The sequence below is a fragment of the Neospora caninum genome, chromosome XI (assembly GCF_000208865.1).
Source record: "Neospora caninum Liverpool complete genome, chromosome XI".
Classification (NCBI taxonomy): Eukaryota; Apicomplexa; class Conoidasida; order Eucoccidiorida; family Sarcocystidae; genus Neospora; species Neospora caninum.
The window spans coordinates 780,734-799,832 of record NC_018397.1 but is presented as its reverse complement, the minus strand read 5'-3'; the positions used below and the strand labels follow the sequence as shown (position 1 = coordinate 799,832).

At 51.7% G+C, this 19,099-nt stretch overlaps 2 protein-coding genes across 2 annotated transcripts in view; one reads left to right on the top strand and one right to left on the bottom strand.

Moving 5' to 3' along the window:
* Positions 1–6,912: 6,912 nt before the first annotated feature.
* On the bottom strand, positions 6,913–7,679 carry NCLIV_054100 (conserved hypothetical protein; the record flags this gene model as incomplete). The annotated part of the gene is made up of 2 exons (XM_003884962.1): positions 6,913–7,182; positions 7,530–7,679. The coding sequence occupies 2 exons, from the start codon at positions 7,677–7,679 to the stop codon at positions 6,913–6,915; spliced, it is 420 nt and encodes a 139-aa protein (XP_003885011.1).
* A 2,772-nt stretch (positions 7,680–10,451) lies between these two features.
* The window catches only part of NCLIV_054090 (hypothetical protein), a gene marked incomplete at both ends in the record, with an annotated part of 41,449 nt that continues 32,801 nt past the window's right edge, over positions 10,452–19,099 (top strand). Inside the window, 12 exons of the mRNA XM_003884961.1 lie at positions 10,452–10,544; positions 11,047–11,175; positions 11,504–11,626; positions 11,934–12,263; positions 12,796–13,116; positions 14,202–14,356; positions 15,137–15,287; positions 15,944–16,107; positions 16,369–16,543; positions 16,860–17,124; positions 17,877–18,133; positions 18,483–18,665. Of these exons, the coding sequence (XP_003885010.1) occupies positions 10,452–10,544; positions 11,047–11,175; positions 11,504–11,626; positions 11,934–12,263; positions 12,796–13,116; positions 14,202–14,356; positions 15,137–15,287; positions 15,944–16,107; positions 16,369–16,543; positions 16,860–17,124; positions 17,877–18,133; positions 18,483–18,665 (2,346 nt within the window). The remainder of the gene's footprint in view (positions 10,545–11,046; positions 11,176–11,503; positions 11,627–11,933; positions 12,264–12,795; positions 13,117–14,201; positions 14,357–15,136; positions 15,288–15,943; positions 16,108–16,368; positions 16,544–16,859; positions 17,125–17,876; positions 18,134–18,482; positions 18,666–19,099) is intronic.

Sequence of the window (19,099 nt, the reverse complement as noted above, 5' to 3'; positions counted from 1 at the left end):
CTTGAACAAAAACAGAACCGCCTTCGCACCACAAGAAAAAACGATGTCAACGTCAGTCGATGCACATGCAAAACCGACCGCGCCAAGGAAATGAACACACGCCAACCTTCTTGTCGAAACGTATTGAAACTTGATTTCTTCACAGGTGCGGCACGCGAGCGAAAGAAAACGGTGTTTTCTTTCACCGTCGGGGGTACGAAGCCGTCGCAAGTGTCTCTGGCGGTTCTCTGTTCGGCTGTACCGGAGGGCGACGCGCGGCCAAAACCTCGGCTCTATCTTCTGTTCTGCTCGGATGCACGGTAACCCTAGAAACGTCCGAACCGGACTCTCTCTGGCGTTCTTCGGCACCTCTTATAGGGGGGTTGTCTCTCGACTCCGCCCTCACAGCACCGCGGCCGCGAACTGAGCGCGAGAAGGTTCGCGCCGTTGAATGAAGACAGAAGATAGAGCCTTGTGGAGACTGTGCCGATATCTCTGTCGGTGGGGTTGTGCAGTCCTAGACAAGGAATGCTACCACATTTGAGAAAAGAGAGGAAGGGGAGCTGTGGCCTCTGAAAACGAAGGACGCTTGCAAGATACAAGGAAGGAGATATGCGGGCCGGCGCCTCCAGACGATGCAGAGCAGCGGAAAGACTTCGCGCGTGGAAAAAAAGTTCAAAAAATCGAGGCTTGTTTTGTTCAGACGGAAGAATTGCAGCAAACGTGCGCGTGAATCGCTGCTTCAGCACGTTTCAAAGGGTGAGTGCCGCCTTTCTTGATGGCGTTGTCTCGCAAGACTGTGACGGTGCCTAGAGTGGGCGGACCCAGGCGGAGTGGAAAGCAACGATCGAATTTGGGGAGACGACGACGGAATCCTCCCGAACAGAAGGCGTTGGACACGATCCAACCAGGTTTTTCGCTAAACGAAGACAGAGAAAAGGGAGAAACGCGACGACAATATTTTCGTTTACGTGCTGGAAACACAGGACCCAGTCCCCTCGATGGACGACCTGCTAGCACTGCCGTCTTTATCTTTACAGAGTTTGTCGCGTCAACAAAAACACGAGACAAGACTCTCTCTACTGGATGAGAAAAACGAACAGAGAACGGCGTTATTTTTATCTTCCTTTTCATGAAGAAAGAAGAATATCAATCCACCATTGATCCAGCGCCTCCCTCCACTGTCATTGGAGTTCTAGTTCACACATACCCTCCTGAGAAAAAGTCGGCTCCGACGGTTTATGGAGGACTGTCGAAAAGGCTCCCAGTCAGCTGGGAAAAGAAGGCACAAAAACACGGCTACATCTGAGACAAGATAGTACTCTGACCAAGACACCAGCGTTTCTCAGGTTAAGGCGGAAGAGACACGTGGGGTTATATTTCGTCTATTGCTTAAACAATAGACAACACCGTAGTGCGCATGCCAATGAAACACACCCTGAGACACGGCTCAAGAGTCGAGAAAACACAGACCCCTCTGTGAATCCCCCAATACGGAAAACTAGCCTCTCTCCTCTCACGGGGGAGGACCAGGAGGCAACTGCAAACGACACCTCTTTCCTGGATCGGGGAGAATGCAGCGAACATCGAGGGGTGAAAACAAGCACAACACGAACGCATGTTTCTTACCCATTAGCAGCCGGTGAACAGAGCCGACAACCGACGCGGTGCAAACGAAACTTCTGTTGCGCCGCTCTTGCATGGGTGTCGCACACGTTTTTTTTCCGTTCCTTTTTACCAAAGAAGCTGCACGCGTTCCGACGAGATGTTGAAGAGGAATCGCGGATCAAAACAGCGCACATCAGTCTTCTGCACAACACCAGAGAAATCGAAGAAAAAGAACACTAAATTCTCATTTCTATCCATCTTCTTGTCTCCAGACTGCCGCCGAAACTTGGCACACGCCAACGAAAGGACTACAGTCTTCTTTCAGGAGCATCAACGAACGGCCGCCGCCTCTGTATTATTTAACACAGTTAATTAGTGTGAGGTTTGATATTTTGTACCAACCGAACTAACATCGTGATGCTCTCGTCGTTTACATGAATCTGGTAATGCTTGTCAAGCAAACCAGATGGTTTGCTCACTGCGTACTTAGGATCTGACCAGAAGTTCACAAATGGTAGTAGTCCACCAGGAGACAGGAACACGTGGCGCATATAAGTCCCTGAAGCATTTATGTAGGTACACAGGCTTAAAGGGTGAATGTAGAGGTTTCCGCATAAAGGACAGCAATGCCCTTCACGCACTCAATAAACGTAAAAAGCGCTTGAATCATCTTAATTCGGTTAGTGTTTAGGCACAACTATACACGTGTAAGGAGATGCTTGTTCTCCATATCGCCCATGGACACGACTATCGTTCGAGGACTTAACATGACAGGCATACAACAACAGAGGCGGTAACCCAAAATCGCATATCGAGGACATTTGCGGGGTGTATTCTGCTGACGCTTTGCCGGCAAGACGGAATCGCCACCTGAGCAGAAAGTACGATGAGTACCGCCGCTGTCCTCCCGTGCCTGTTCTGGGGGCCCCAATTCGAGTGAAGCCTCGTTTCTGAACTAACACACATTGTCTCGCTGAATATACAGTGTGTATCTCAGGCTCAGTCTAGAACTAACCCCTCTAAACATTCTGTTCGTCCCCTGTTTAACACCTTTATTCTGGTGATTGCCCCTTCTTGGACGTAGAGGAGAGAAATTGGGGCCGGAGCAGGAGACTCCACTGACATCCAGAAGATAGTGTACAAATATGCGTGGCTGGCGGTTCGTGGAGCTTATTTGTGAGTGGTGACATCGAGCGTCACTCGTGGACGCGCGGGACCAAGCGCGAGATGAAAAAAGATTTTAAAGGTCTTTTTTTTGACACGTACACTGCATGTATCTGGGAAGAAACAAGACAAGCAGTGAACACAACACAAGCACACACCACCGGACGCACTCCGAGGAAACCAAGGGCAAGAGCACCATCCTCGTTCCACCCTCTTTGTCCTGTCGTGCGTGGCTCCTTCTTGTTTCCGTCTGGCAACTCTTGCTCGTCGTCGTAGTTGTCGTCTTTTGGCTTGGTTCGTCGTTTGTTTCATCGTCCTCGTTCCAGCTCCAGGGGGCTCACGCCCCTCTCACGGATGCACCACGAACTCCAGATCCCGTTCCGCGGTTTCTGGAGCCGGTTTCCAGCAGCACGTGAGGCGCGGAGCAGAAAAGAGCGAAGAACGCGGACAAGAGGGCGGCGGCGGAAGGTAAGTTGGTGACGCCGCGAAGGTGACTGAACGACGGCGACGACGGGCAGACGGACAGACCGAAGAGCGACCATCGGGAAACGAAGCCAGAGCCGAGCGACCGAGAGGATAAGAGGCGGAAGAGAAAACCGCCCCCACCCTCGATTTCCTTTCCTCCATTTGTACTGACAGGGCCCCAACCACAGCGGCCGGCCCTGCAGCTGCTGTCACTGCAGCAAGCAAACAAGTCGCAAACAGAAACATGTTGCGACGAAGACAGAAAACGAGAGACGAAAGGGTCCACCCGAAATCTGCCTTCAGAAGAGACAAGCGAGCGAGCCAGAAGACGGACGAGAAAATCCCCGTCCAACAGAGGCTTTGCTTGAAGGAAGCAGTGTGTCAAGACAAGAGGAGCGCGAGAGTGGCAATTTTAAAAAATGATAAAGAAGATTGTCAATGTACGCGAAGGCTGAAAGAAGAAATCTTCTGATGGATTCTCAAAGCAGGCCTACCTATGTGTCGTTCATATTGCTGCGTGGACGAGGACCCGAGAGGAGATTCAAGATGAACGCGTGTGCTAAGCGAATGGCTAGACAGCGACTAGCTTTTCACGCCGCCTATGAGAGCATTGTCGACTGTTGCACCCATCGAAAGAGGAAGGTTGGTAGCAGAAAGACGGGCAGGCGCAAGCGAAGGCATGGTCTGCCATTTCGAGCGACCTGGCAGATTGCAATCTGGCTCACTGCCTAGAACACGGCCTCGGTCAGCTTGGCATAGAGGGAGAGGAAACCGAGCTCGCTCTGCCACTTTCCCTCCTGGGGATTCTGGTTCTGGATGTCCATGGCCACGTGAGGAGAACTCGTCAGCACTTTCTCCGCTGAGAGCGGAAAAGTGTTCTGGGCAGCGCTTCGTCCCGTTGCTTCGGGATGAGCAAGCGACAGGCGCCTCCTCTTCCAATCTCGTGCCTCGCGAGGCAAGGAAGACAGAGGGCAGCACGTAACCGTGACTTCGTCCACATCTCACCACGTGCTGTTTGTCGTTTAGGAGGGAGGAGAAATCTAGGTGCCATTTCTCTTCTGCTCAGCACCGAAGGGAGGGACCTTGGTTGATTAGCTCAACAACGTGCAAGGAAAACACGGATGCCTTTCGAGACCCATGCATGAGGTAACGCGGAAACACAAACTGCGTTCTGAACGTCTACCACACATCGCGGTTACCCATTTTGCTCACAGCGGATGACGTAGAGATATCTGCGGAGCCAGGGCAAGAACGCAACACGACAATTTATTTCTCCGCTCTTGTTTTGGAACGATGAAAGGAACGCAGACCGAGGAGAGAAAACAGCGAGAAAAACCTGATATAAGAACTTGGGAGGAAAGTACACATGCACACATGCATTGGTATGCTTTGCAGCTAAACGCAGCAAGCACCGGGAAGTAACGGCTTCAACCTGAAATAAAACGAGTCAAATTATTGCGCTGTCCGGTGAAGAGTCCCGCGGGACGGAGTTGAACGCCTTTTTCCATGTTATGTTGTCGATCTCTAGACTCTCTTTTTCCTTTAGTTGGAAAGGCAGTCAAACGATGCCGTATGACTTCCTTAGGACATGTATATATATTGTTACGTATATACAGACCTCCATATAAATGAATACACACGCACACGCTTATGCGCTTAAACTTGATCCCTGAATACATTTGCTTCACGAATGCAGTTTTAGTCGGTGCACTATTCTTTCATAGCGGAGGCGACGCGATATGATCATCCTTCCTGTGCAGGCCTGTTTGGAGTGAGTGACCACACACGCCGCCTCATCATAATTGCCATACATACCAACGTGTACACATATGTGAAAGCACTTTGTGCTGAAACACGACGGAGCTGCTAATCCTGAGCAGACAAACTAGGCATTCACTGCCAAAGGATTAGCGAAGTTCATCTGCAAACAGGTCAGTTACTCAGAGCGTCGTAGTTACGTGCTCCGTGCGGAATTGACGATGGAGAACCACAGTCAACAGCCAACGGCCTGCCGTCTTTTAACATTTGCAGACTACGATATTGCTGCCAGCGTCTGGGCTGAAAAAAAATCCGTAACCCAAGGCCAAGGAAGATCGTCTGCCTTTCGATCGAGTCTTCAGCTTGAGCTCTATTCCTTCGCGGCATCACATGTCCGTCGGCGCCGTGTAGCATCGGGGCTAAGGGTCAAAAGAGGCCACAACGATGTGTAGTAAGGCTCGCTGGCAGAGGAAATGCATACAGCACTTAGACTTGTCAACGACACAGACGTGTCTGATATGGAACTGGGGTGAATCATTGGCCGGATATTAATACCACGAAAACGAAAATAGAAACCATCACCACACAGTCTACATGATTACAAGTGTCGTCAGTCTGAGGGTAAAGACGACCCCCTACGCCGTCGTTGCCCGTCGCCAGTGCCAGGGAAACTCGTGGGTGGTTGACTTCGTTAGGTAAAAGCCGTGCTTTATGCTTCACCACAGTGCAGTGGTGATTTGACGCGAAACTGGCACATCTTGGTGTAACGTTGACTGGAGTCAGAGTGTTGTGATATTAAAGGAGGCAAGTGTTCTCGACGTCTGTGAGGTTTCGCCATGAACAAGAAGGGATGTGCTTCGCTTGTCTCATGCTCCCCTGAAGGAGCAACCTCCCCTCACCTTTCTTTGAGACCAGCCTTTCCTTTGCCTCAAAAACGTCAACACTGTGTCAGAAGGCTGTAATGGCTGTCATGAGTTGAGAACGTGTCCACAAGATGTGAGAAGTGTGAGAAGATACCTACCCAGTTTGGGCGAGCGTTCCGCGTCGGATTTGTGGTGACATTCTTCAGATGCGGTCACCGGGGCATTCACTTTCAGTGAAGCTTAGCAACGAACGCCTTTCTGTAACTTCCATCATGGATGGTTTCGCGAGGGTAGTTGAGCTGTATTTTTTCTCTACTACCCCTCTCCTATTGACTGCGCTAGTCGCGTTGGACGTTGGAACAAATCAAACTCGACTGTTCGCTGCCACTGCGTATGTCAACACTGGAACGCTTCCCGGATTCATTGATGTTGTACCGGGAACAAGTTGAGACTGCGTTGGAGTCATGCCTGGTGGCGTCCGGGAAAACAGTTTGCATACGAGCCCTTTACGTTCATATGCAACATAGAGTTTCAAACGCCGTACTTCTGCGATGAATCTCTCAGAGAGAGCCTTGCAACGACGGCGCGCGCGATGACTTCTTACCTACACTCAGCCTACAGTTACACGCTTGGCCACTGCTGGAGCTCAATCCACAATGCACAGGTGAATTAAAAAAGAGCGGATCTCACGATGACCCGGGCGATTAACGCAGTAAGTCCCGGTGACAACCCATGACTAGGGGTGGGGGAACCTAACGGTGGACTGAAATGCCAAATACGAGATCCCAATTCTGTGCAAAGGTAGACTCGACAATTTTTCCGGTTCCAGGAGACGAAATAAGCGAGACTAGCAAATTCGCAATGCCCACACAGAAACCTGTAATATGCGGAGGCAAAAACGTGTTCTGCATCCACTTGTCCCCATCGCTTGGAAAAGAAGTCTCGTTCCAGCAGTCAATATGCCTCACACGGGTACAAATTTATTGCCAGGTCTGTCCCTAGTTGACATTCTCGTACCATTATTTCAGTGGTCTTGAATGAGATATGCCGGACGACCTAGATCTTCTCATCCCGTTTACACCTCCGTCGCAGTTTCGGTATCCGCTTTCTTGCTGCTGCTGGCGCTATTTGCAGACTCAATTTGCTTGTAGTTTCGATACTCACATCCATTTCCGCCTGCCTTGTACACTAGCGCCGCACTATACAGGACGTTTGCCATGGAGAAGGTAAGGAGAATTGTTAGAACTTGACTGATAGAGGAGGTAACCATTGCTGACTGGAAGGACATGGTACCGTCATGTAGAGCGACTCCCCATTCGACCCAGTTCAATATGAACGTCACCAGCTGAAGACACAAACAATCGCAAATTGGCGCTCTTGTACACTGTACGTAAGCCCGCTAGTTCTTTGGGCACGTCAACAAAGCATTCTCCCGTGTGATTTGCACCGAAAGCAAAGGGAACGCGTCATCTCTGGAGGAGACGATCCCCTCGTAGGGGGTTTCTGGGGACCTGGATGGTGTTTGTCTATACTCTTCGGGCCTCCACGACACACATTACCGTGCCATCGCAAAACCGAGCTCAGAGAGCATGCCGTGCCTCCGATCAGGCCCGCCTGAGTTCCTATACTCCATAAGGGAGCCGAGGGAAACTGGCCTACCTTTACTCCCCCTTTTACAAGACTGCATCTTACCTTGAAAATTGCGTCAGACAGCTGCAACACGAAAACCATCATCGTGAAGATGTAAGATATGATACCCAGCCGCAGGACTCCAAGAAGGACCGAGAGGAGTAGTGCGGCCGCAACTGATAACGTGAAGATGGAGTTGTATTTTTGAGTCATTAGGACAGGATCCGATCTTGTGGCCTGCCACAAGTCCATTCCGCCAACTAAGCCATAATATGAGCCAAAAATTAGAACCGCCACCGCCAAATTGAAACAGCTGCAGCTAGCCGCTTTCCCCGGGTTCAAACAAATGGCGCACATATTCCCCATCTTGAGTTTTTGGCGGAGAACGAATCTTATCGCTACCAAACGAATCACAAACAGACCCAAATCGATGCCCCTGTTCCTCGATCGATCGCTCGAGTATCCCCAGAGAGGAATGTACTGGGCCACAATCGACACGCGGGATGTCGAGTGCCGTGTTTTGGTCGCCCAGACTCCGGCAGAAGAGTTCGTCGGTCGACAATACTTACAAAAAAAGTCGCATCCGACGACAGAGAGGGAAAATACGGAGGTGAAAATCAATGGTCTGCGGTACCCGTGCTTTTAAAGCAAACTAGCCGTACTGCCACGAGACGCCCTCCAGTTGGGCTGGCGACAGATGCAGCTGAGGGGTGAAGGTACGGTCATCACGGAATCCCGCGGCTGTCGCGAGACAGGCTTAATCGAGTTAATCGAGAGACGTGCGGGTCGAGCGGCACGGGAGGTGCGCGACACCCCGCCATCAACAGCTCGCTTCGCTGGCAAGCAGCATATCCCTCTGGCAAGCGGATGCAACGCACCGTTCCGCGTCGAAAATGAGGAAACAGGCTTTTTTCGGAAAACGGCCTCACGGCATTCTACGCTTTTGTGATTCACTTCATATGTGGCTATCGGGCTTCAGTACCGTATTTAAGTTGTGTGCAGTTTTTAGGCGGTCAAAGCTGACGACGTGCTTGCCAGCTATTTCCTTGGCGTCTGCCGCGGGGGTGGGGGGCGATGAATGACAGCGAGCTCTGTGAATCCGCGATACCAGCAAACGGTGTGGTCCTTTCCGTAACGCACTTACTCTGCCGATGGAAATATTTGGGGCGTCAGAAAGCAGGGAGCTCTCGTGGGCACGGACACATGTGACAACTGCGGAAAACACAGGTAGGAGCGTTCCCCTACACCTTTTGTGAAGTTTTCGGCCAACTGCGTCCGGTTAACCGAGCAGGGGAAGGGCAGGGTCGCTTGCCGTGCACCGTGAATAGCCTACGGAGGCATTCGGGCTTCCGTGCTGGCGTATGCTGAGATAGGCCGACGGCTTACCTTGATGCGCCATATGTGTTCATGTCGTTAGCTAGGACACGAACAGAGCGGGGCTCTGCAGTTCGAGCGCATGTCCGTGCCTGACAACGCAACACACTGCACGGCAGGTACTGCCTCATGAACCGGCACGTCGAAAAGACCGGCTTCGGCTCCGGGTACATGGCGACTCAGATAAAGTGAAGGCGCCCTCTGCTTGCAGTGGAATACCATGCTTCTGTTGGCGTGCACAGATTATATAGAACAATGAAGTGAATTTTACTCTCGGTGGGAGCACGTGACCTGTCTACTCGACGAGCAGTACACGACTGCCCAGTTGTCACGTGTTAGAAAGGGTTATCCTTCCATCAATTCTGAAATCGTTTTAGGCTTAGAACTACAGACCATATCAGTCGAACTCTCGTTGCGCTGGGTAGAGAGAGGCAGACAACATAGGAAGTCTAGCAGGGTCGCCGAAGGCACAACTAACTGGTACCGCGCTGTGCGGCACACGCCAGTGTTGACGGTTTGCGTCATTTATGCAACTTGATCGAGTGCGAGCGATATCCGGTTTAACATCCCCGATCTGCAGGAACCAAACATCTGAGTTTTTCGTGAAGACGTTCGACGCGATGACCGCTTGCACACGTTAATCCGTACATTCTTTTGTACAACAGGAAGCACAGTAGGGACTTGATTATCTGGGGATGGCCTGCTGCCACAAGTAGAGAAACAATGAAACTTGCGTAGGTTAAATTGGTGTGTTGCTACAGGTCAAGACCAACGGAACTTTCGTAGGCTAAATTGGTGTGGTGCTACCGGTCGAGAAAAACGGTAGTTGAATCGGCTAAGAAATGGCTCGCCACAATTCCGTTCTCATACATGTTTACTAGTGTCGGCGACATTTCTTTTGTCAACGAAAGGGGAAATTTCTGCGCTGGTGGATATTTTACAGAAGCAGCTGCCGCTGAGCAGGTTGAGCCTGGTTGAGGTATAAGTGCGTGCCTGACGCACTTTCGGGATGTCGCGGCCCCTGAAGTGGGCGATGTCGCGGCCACATTTGACGAGCAGCTGGAATATAATTACGCAATAAACGAGCGAGGAGAGCCGAACGTCATTCTGTGCTAGGTGAAATGAAAATAGACTACCAACGAGCTATCGAGGCCAGTTCGCTTGGGGACAACGGAGGACCCACCCCGACTGAATCTGGTCGACCGTCGCCCAGTTCCAGCGTGCGAAGCGTTGAGCGCATGGAAATCGCTTCCATATGTGCGACACATGCACATTCTTGCATGCTTGTTCCCTCAGCCAGTCTGCTACATGTTTCAGGTGACTTCTTAAAGGAATGCTTTTCTGAAAGGAGAAAGGCTGGGGCCTTGTCACTTCACCAGCCAAAAGGTCATTTCCCACTGAATCTCTTCGTTAGCTAGAGTCATGACGTTTGATTATAATAAACTAGAACTGTGTGCCCATAACTTTGTTTCTGTTGTGACGCTTTGATGACACACACAGAACACGTGCTTCTTGTTTTCATGTTCACACGTATTCGATTGTTCCACGACAGTCAGCTGCAGGAGCGATCAACCGCGGTAAACGTTGCGGCAGTCCGTCTGGCTTAACAACATGGCATTTGACGTTAGGAAGTCATGGCTAAAGAAGAAAGTTCTCGACCTGCTCGGAGCTCAACCTTCCCAATGGGATACCCTCCTTAGCCGGGTGAGGCTTATATATCTGTTTGGAAGGCTCGTTTTCGTCCTTTCGAGGTCTGAAAGAAACTAGAAAACGAGATACGAGAGGGCATCGTGACCAAGAGAAATCGTTCGCATACGAAAAAACAACGTTTAGAACCTCTGACCACCATCGCTGGGTCTCTCGTAATAAGCTGTGCCTCATGAATTTTCTTTGGTGTGGCGGGGAGGCGTTCTTTCAACGGCGGGCTCGCCCACTACCTTACCTCCGATTTTCCTCGTATCAAAAATCCCTACAAATCCTGTGTCGGTGCACGGGGCTCGACGGACACAGAGAACGGCTGCATAGTGCCATCGTTCTCCCATTCAGACGGTACCTTTGTGTCGCCAGCAGTCCGATGAATGACGAAGAGGGCTCTGAAAGCACCGCTGGGTCGGGAAGTCTGCGAAAGTCCTACGGCTTTCTCAGAGCAAGCAAACGACTCGGGTGTTACTGCTTAGCTTCCCCTTTTCCTTGTGTCCTGAAACAGAATGAGCAAGCTGCTGACAAGCAGGTCATGACCTTCTTGAACAGCAGCTCCCAAGGAGAGTCACTGCTTTTCTACCTCCGACCGCACGCCGAGATTGGACAAAATGGCAGAAATCCTCTTCCTGTTCATGTACGTAAAACGTCCACAGCAACCAGCCAAATGATTTGCAGGCTTTTCCGTGCAGACGCCGGTTTGGATATATCTGAAGTGCGCTGGCACAAATACCGTTTTCCCTCGAGTCTCCTATGTATCTTGAGTAGTATGAGAATAGACGACCATACAAATGGATCTGCGCCTTCGGCGACGGCGGGGAGACGTACGGATTTGATGTCAACCATCTAGCGATGCTGGCAACGGATAGCATGCTTTTCAACTCCCATAAGTATGTCGACAAACTGAACACAGTTCACCCGAACGGCCTGCTCAAGGACTCCGGTGTTTGCGTGGTGAAACTCAGGAGGATTGCCATTCGAGTGAAGAACTCGCCGTCGCTGTCAACTTCTTACCTCGTGGTGACACGGTACGACTTGTGGCTTACGCGGTTAAGACCCAGACTGGCATGATCGACGTGACTGGAAAGGTAAATCCGGAATATCGCTATGGCCAGAAGAGTTTGTTGTTGTCGTGCACCCGGAGATGGTGGGCGGGGGCGGGGGGCAGTTTCCGGAGATAAACATGCATTTTGCAGGATGTGTATATACAAGTGTATTTAGTGGTGCAACTGGTACAACGCTGGTAACGTATAGGGAAGAAACTATTCGCTGTTACGAGAAAATGAGTTTTCGGAAGACGAAAGTCCATGAAATGCAGACTGGTAGCCCTATGCGAGGCTCTCTCGTCTCCACGAACTCTATAAATGGCAGTCTGGCGCACGTTTATCTTCGCAGGCGATCAGCCAGGAAATGAATCGATGCGTCGCAGTTGGTACGGCGGACGAACGTTTCATCTACGATCTGCGCTCTCTGATGGAGGACTTGTACCTGCCATTGCTAAAGGATCCGGACGTTCCTGGCGACTGCAAGGGGGACGAGTCTCTACCGGAGCAATCCAGTTTCGATGCATCTCCACCCGCTAACGACCAGCCTTCAGAACCTGCTGACAAGCGATCATTCGTCAAAGCTGACAGACGGCGAAGCTCGCATGGCTCTGCGTCCGAGGAAAACCTGAGTGACCGCAGAGATCTAGTGACCGATGACGGCACGGCGTCAGAAGAAGAGGTAATATTCTTTGACAGCCGTCTACAAAGACTGGCAGGGAGGTTCGTCGAAGAAACAAGCTTTTCGAGTTGGACATCTGCCGACAAACTCGACCCTGGTGTGGCACAACCTTATCGGATAGAAAATTGCCGTTCAATCCGGTGACGTCGACACCTCGAGCTGTCACCAGGTCTCCGGCTCAAGAGAAGTTCTGTATCTGCTCGTACTTCTCTCGACACAAAATCTCAAGAGGGAAACGTCCACGGTGGAAGCCAGAATGTACTGTGTTGGTCTGGTTGGTAATGCTGTGGCGCGTATATATCTCTGTTGGGTGCTCAGAGAACGGGCCCAGGTAGAGCAGGCAAGTTCTGAGCTACGATACTGCGACACGATGAGGATAATGTGAAGACAACCCTCAATGGGGTGCGCACTAAGAGGCCACGTGCGGCGACAAGTTTCGTGGTTGAAACCCATGGGCGTACAGGAGCGTGACATGTTCTGCAGAGACTGTGAGGTGCCGTACGAAATGTTGCTGCTCTTTTTCACTTCACAGACCGATGGAGGCACTACACCAAAGGCACGTGGCTCTATTTACAGGCAGCCTGTGACTCCTAACTTGTCGGGGGAGAAGACTTTACCGAACGCTCCTCGACACCAGGTTGCTACCACACGCGCTATCGACCTGTCGGAGACATGCCGACATGAGCTGGCCACCGCCGCCGAGAAACTTACAGCAAGAATCAGACTGGCAATCAATGAGGTGTGCGAAGCGGTTCCTCTTTGTGTGCCGTCTGAGGACCTCGACGGCATGGCTGACTCGAGAGACGCGCATCTCATAACTGCCGTCGAAGCAACCATCGAGAACTGGACCCAGGTAGTTCACCAAACTGACGCAACCCCACCCCGCTGTTTCAACGAGTTCCCGGATGTTGAATAACACTTGAGCGTTTGATTCGCGTATAAGTTAACTCAGAAGGAGACTGCCGCCACGCTTTCGTATGTTAGAATGGTCCTCGTGGCAGTTATCGGACTGGGTAAAATGGGCATATACACGGACGACAGACTTCCCAGTACACGCGAGGAGCGAAGCGTGTAGCTAAAATCATCTCGAGGTGGGCTACGAAAGCGTTTCATTCATCTCGAGAACATCTCCTAGATGCGTGAACTGAGCTCCACAGATAGAAGAAATAAATCTACGCTTTTTCGTTTTCGGTGGACATGTGGGACGACGCCCACACACCGACTCGAACACCTCGTATCCACGTTGTCCGAGGATCTGTAGATTGGCTCTTGGGTAGACACAACGCGCATCTGGGGTTTGGTTCCTCAGACAGTCATGAATGTCGTCGAGGCGGAGACTCAGAGGCGACCTGTCGACAAGTATCCGCAGGCAGAACTGGAATTTTGGCGCGAGAGGTATAGTCCTTCGAGCTCTACACGACATGCTAGCTTGTCGAACCTGTTGAAGGACGGAAAAACTCTGAAATGCCTTCTTTCGACACCCCATTTCCGTTTCTTCCAAACCAGATTCACTAGTTATTCACAGTCTCCCTGAGACGCCACTGCCGCTGCGAGTACCTCGAGAAAACGAGAACGCGCCGAACGAAGCAGAGTTGGCCAGGGTCCGCGGACACTGGCGAAAGCCCGGGAGTCGCCTAGTTCGGTTAGCGTGAAGTTACCAGCCTTGCCTCACCTGTGTGCTTGAGGTGCTAACAAAGAGAAATCATGGTTTACCAGGAATTGGCTGTGAATCTCAAGAGTATTTGACACAATGGGCCCGCATACGTGCCTGTCGAGATGGAAAATATACAAAACGTGGCGTACGTGGAAACCCAGTTCCTTCATGGGGCACGTCACCAGGAGGGGAAGGTCCAGCATGCACCGGGGATGAACCTATATGCCGTTCGAGGCGACGCAACGTTGTTCAGGAACTCGGCCGTTTCCACGCTGTACGAGCAGCTGACAGTCCACAGGACACAGCGAGTTATTAAATGGTTGAAAAATGCCAGTCCTGAATCAAAGAGCTTGGAGGCCTTCTACAGTCGGTTTGAAGAGCTTCAGAAACTGTATCTGGAGGCAAAGGACACCGTCCGGTTCTTGTCGACACTGGAAAGGTACGCGTTCAACGATGTATGAAGCAGGGTATCAGATTGCGCGCCTTGTGACGCTCCATTCTGACATAGCTTCACTGGCGACTTAGATCCGGTTGTTTGGGAACAACTCCCGTATGTCCGGGCAATTTATGTGCTACAACAACACAGTCGGTACGAAGCAGAAACAAGGGAGCTGCGGTTTTGCACACGGAAGTAGCTATGGATCCTCCACCAAATAACACACTTTCGAAATTCGTCACAAGACAGGGACCTCCTCGTACACCAGCGCCAACTCACGCGCCTGTAGGAGGATGCTATGTAAATTCGGGCTTTGACTACCTTCCACTGGCCTCTCTGCGGTGACCCATTTCTCCCCTTGGGAGCTTCAGTTGAGTAAACGCCGGGGAGGTGCCTACGACCGCTCAACAACCTACTGTGTACGGCCGACATTTCACAAACGTGTAGACATAACCAGATGCATGATGGCTCTCGATCTATCTACAGTTTTCTACACCTCCGCATAGCTATACCTGCAGATATCCTGTTTCACGTACACGTACACGTGTAATAGTTTCATGTTTCAGACCTGCCTACGTTGTTACCCGTAGCCAAAAACTTTGAATACATCTGTATGTGACTATGCATACACGGGCAACATAGGCGTAACATGGCTAGCGGCAACGTAGCCACCGTCGAAGCTGCATATTACATTCGGTTGCGACCTCCTTCAGAAATCGAAGGCTGAACAGATGCATTTTCTGGATGACTACAAAGACACTCCGTTCGATGTTCCTTTTTCAGGCACTTCAAGAGCCTAGCCACAGGCTCTCTCAAAGTCGTTGCTGAGACGATTGGTCCCTTGCTGAGTGCCATCCGGATGGTTTGGATTACCTCGCGCCACTACAACACGGATGAAAAGATGCAGCCGCTCATGATTCGCGTTGCTGAGCAGGTAAGCGTTGATGGTGATGTTTTGGCAGTCTCCTGCAAAGCCTTGATTCACCGCCTTTCCTCCAAGGCGGTACACAAGCAGGCGAATGCCTGCAGCGACGAAGGCGTCTTTGGTCGCCAGACTCGTGCTGCGCTTGGCGGCATCTTTCGTTGTAGCCCAACTGGGGAAGGTGGAGACACGCAGTTGGTACCTACATTGCACTCGTAAGGCGATGTGGCGGTCGCTCCACAGTCAAAGTACGCTGCAGGTTTTGCCGGCAACTTCGGGTCTCGCCGGCAGCACGTCGGTGACACGCGACAACGTGGACCTTGGCCACTCCACATCTTTCGACATGAACGCAGGCACGCGTGGCGACACTTTTGAGTTGAATAGGCGCCGTTTTGTTGGTAGCCGCGAGTCACGCCGGTTGCAGCATCGTGGGTAACGTGCATTGACACACGAGTCCGTAGAACTGGCGTCTCTGTTGATGCTTCGCCCTGGACGACTTGACCAATTTCGGACTGGCCGCCAGACACCAGTCTCGTTCGTTCGAATTGCCTGGATTTGGTCGCACTCCCGACGAAGGCTGCTGGCCCGGGGAAAGGCTGGGGTTTGCAACTTCGAAGCGGAGGCTTGGTTCGGAACGAACTGGGGTGTCTCTCGATTGCTTGTCTCAGATTGCAGACCGAGTCGCGGATGCAGTCAAACCCAGCACGATCTTGCTTGGTGACGTGTCGAGAGCGGGACCACTGGTCAGAGAGGCGAAGATCTGCCTGGACAAGTGGCAAGAATTGTATATGGATGTTCGCAAGAAAATCGAGGAGTCCGAGTGCGATAGGAGGTGCGAGGCCCGTTCGGATGCGGAACTCTGTGCAGGATATGCCGGCAGTTGAAAGTTTTGCGGAGACGCTGGGAACCGTTCAGCAGCCGAAATGACAGCTAAGCACCCTTCTCCTGGTTTAGCCTCGGAAACAAGCACGACATGTTCTCTTGTGTTTCCACTTCATGTGTGCGCGCGCCCGTGAAACACACCGAGACCTCGGGCCTACACCCGAACAGTGCATGGAGTGCGGCTTCGCAGCGCCTTCCTATGCGTTGCCAGGTGGGAGTTTGATCGCCGGAAACTGTTCAGTCGAACAGAATACATGTCAAAAGTGTGCACACATCTACGCGAGGTGGTGGACGTTATCACCCAGTTTCAGCGGTTCTTGGGTCCGGAGCTGAAAACTGTCACGCGGTACCACAAAGGCATCGATCGCCTGAATCGGGACATCCAGGTAGGCTCATGTGGCAAAGAGATTCTCTGCCCGTCGAGCAGCTGCTATTCGCCACGCGAAGAGAGAGTGGTGTGTGAGCGCCTGTGCGCAAGAACAGTCGTCCGAGGGGCGACACACTTCGAGCGGTGTCGCTGCTTGTCGCCAGCGTCTGTGCCCAGCAGACGTGCGCCTCAGCTGTCTCACGCGAAGCTGGAGACGCGCCACGTCGATGTCTGGGACTCCCAAGCTGCAGGCATTTCCTCTACTCTTCTAGAGTTCAGCCGCCACCGCTGGGACCACATACCGTGTACACTCAGTAATCCTCTATATTCCGTAGGCCTTGGCTAGAAGTTTCGACGTCCTCGGCGACACCGGCTTCGACGAGAGCAGCGCAGCTGCCTGGGAGAAGCTTCTAGCCAATTTCAGGCAGCAGATCACGGAGGTGGAAGCGAAATCTCTGCATTTTCTTGACACAAGATTCAAAAACCTTCGGTCCGCTGTGGGGGCCTTCACGATGCTCAAAAACTTTAGCACGATTGAAAGCCGCCCAGTCATAAACGCGAAACTCCGCGAAAAGTTCGTCGATATTCTAAAACAGTTTGGTACGTGCCTCGTGCCCGAGGGACAGTCTCTGAATAGTCAGCCCGAAAACTATTGCTCCATTCCGAACTGATTTGGACCAGACAGAGTGTTCAGGCACGATTGGGACATTAACAGGCTCTCGATCGTATCCCCGCGTATGAGTATTCCTCGAAAAGAAGTGATGTTGTGGAAACAGATCGTGAAACGTTGCCGCGCGCCTCTCACCAGTGGTACAGGGCATGGCTCTGGACGAACGCGTCATGGCCCTGTGATTCTCGACGGAAACACCACAAGAGCCCCAACAGCAGAACAGCGTCCATTTAGGAGTTGCGACACAAAATCTTCTCGGCAAAGTGCCGTTCGCTTGGCGAGTGCACGGCTAGTATCTCCCCTCAGGTGTTCCTTCAGATGGAGAGGCGCCTTCTGCTCAAATGAGCGGGAGTGGGCATGGAAATGATTCTTACCCTCCTATGCGTGACTGCTTCCACAACCCTGTTCGGATAGAAGATACACGGACAGCATGCATCTGACACGGACTCACACGGTCGATTTGTCTCTATGTGTCGTTGCGTATCCAACGACAGATCTCTGTCGAGAGGTAGATGCATACGTTTCTGTGAGGATTGTCCATCGGTACAAAACCATGCCTTCTATTTACGCATATCTACATTTGCGTATAGACATAGTGTGCGTTTCCGTCTCTGGAAGCCCGGACTTGTGGGAGGTCAACCAGTTGTGCCCGGTTTGCTTGCTTGTGAGCCTGTCCACATAGGAAATGAGGTGGACGCTGTGCGAGAGGAATTTGAAGCCGGCAAAGAGAATCCTCCCCTCGCAAAAGGATACCCCAGGGTAGCGGGCTCCATCGCTTGGGCACGAACGTCTTTGCAGCGGCTGAAAGAGTCTGTGCTGCAGTTCAAGTGCATGCCCGCTTTCTTTCAAGGCAACGACGCCGAGGCGGTCTTCACAAACTACCTCAATCTCGCTCGTCAGCTGGTTGCGTACCAGGAGGCCGTCTTCAAAAAGTGGCAGGTCCGCGCAACCGCTGCAAAAAGCAAATGCCTAGATCTACTATACAAAGTAGCTTCACCTGCAAGAGCTTGCTTGTCTCACGTAAATATATATATATATATATATATATATATATATATATATATATGTACTATATATATATGTACAAACTTCATAGACGAATAAACACGCAGAGTTATTTGCGCATATGTGTAGATGTCAAACACGCATATTTATCCGTGCCTCGGTGTCCACTATTGTCCTGAACGGCGCCACGTTCTGTTCTCACCACGAGGCTTTTGGGGTGCGCTGTATATCTACACGGATGCTCAGCGACAGGTCGTCTGGGCCGGGGTTCCTGTGTTTCCAGGTTCGGACAAGCAACGCCGTGGCGCATTGCTTGAAAATGAACATCTTGAGAAAGAATGCAGACGGCAAGTATGAGGTCAACTTCGCTCCCGAGCTGTGGGTGGTCATGCAAGAGGCCCGCTTTCTCAACCAGATGGGCGGGAACGACATTCCGCACACAATTCTCAATGTCGCTCTGCAAAAGGTATTTGACTGTATCCTGATGCTCTATTGACATCCGAAAAACAACACAGACTCTGCCGTAAGCCCACGCAGCCCCTGTTCTCCTTCCAGTTGCTTGCTTGACTCTCGTGTCGCCGGCTTGGCTATATATCCATTCCGCCCCCACGAGACGCACATAACCGTCTTGCAGTCCGTGAACAGCCACAACGATCCACTCAAGCACGAATCCTCTGGACAGCGTTCCTCGCTTTGTCGAGCCGCAGGAAGTTGCTAGCGCGACGCGTAGGTACAAAGCCCAGCGCGCTCTACAGGCGAAAGGCCGCATCGCTCTTCATGATTATGTGCACCGCCCACTGGCTGCTTAAGACGGCAGAATGCTTTGGATTTCAGTTGAACTCATTGCCAGGCCTCTTCCGCGTCCGAACAAGAAGCACTGCATTCCGTTTAGGACGCTCC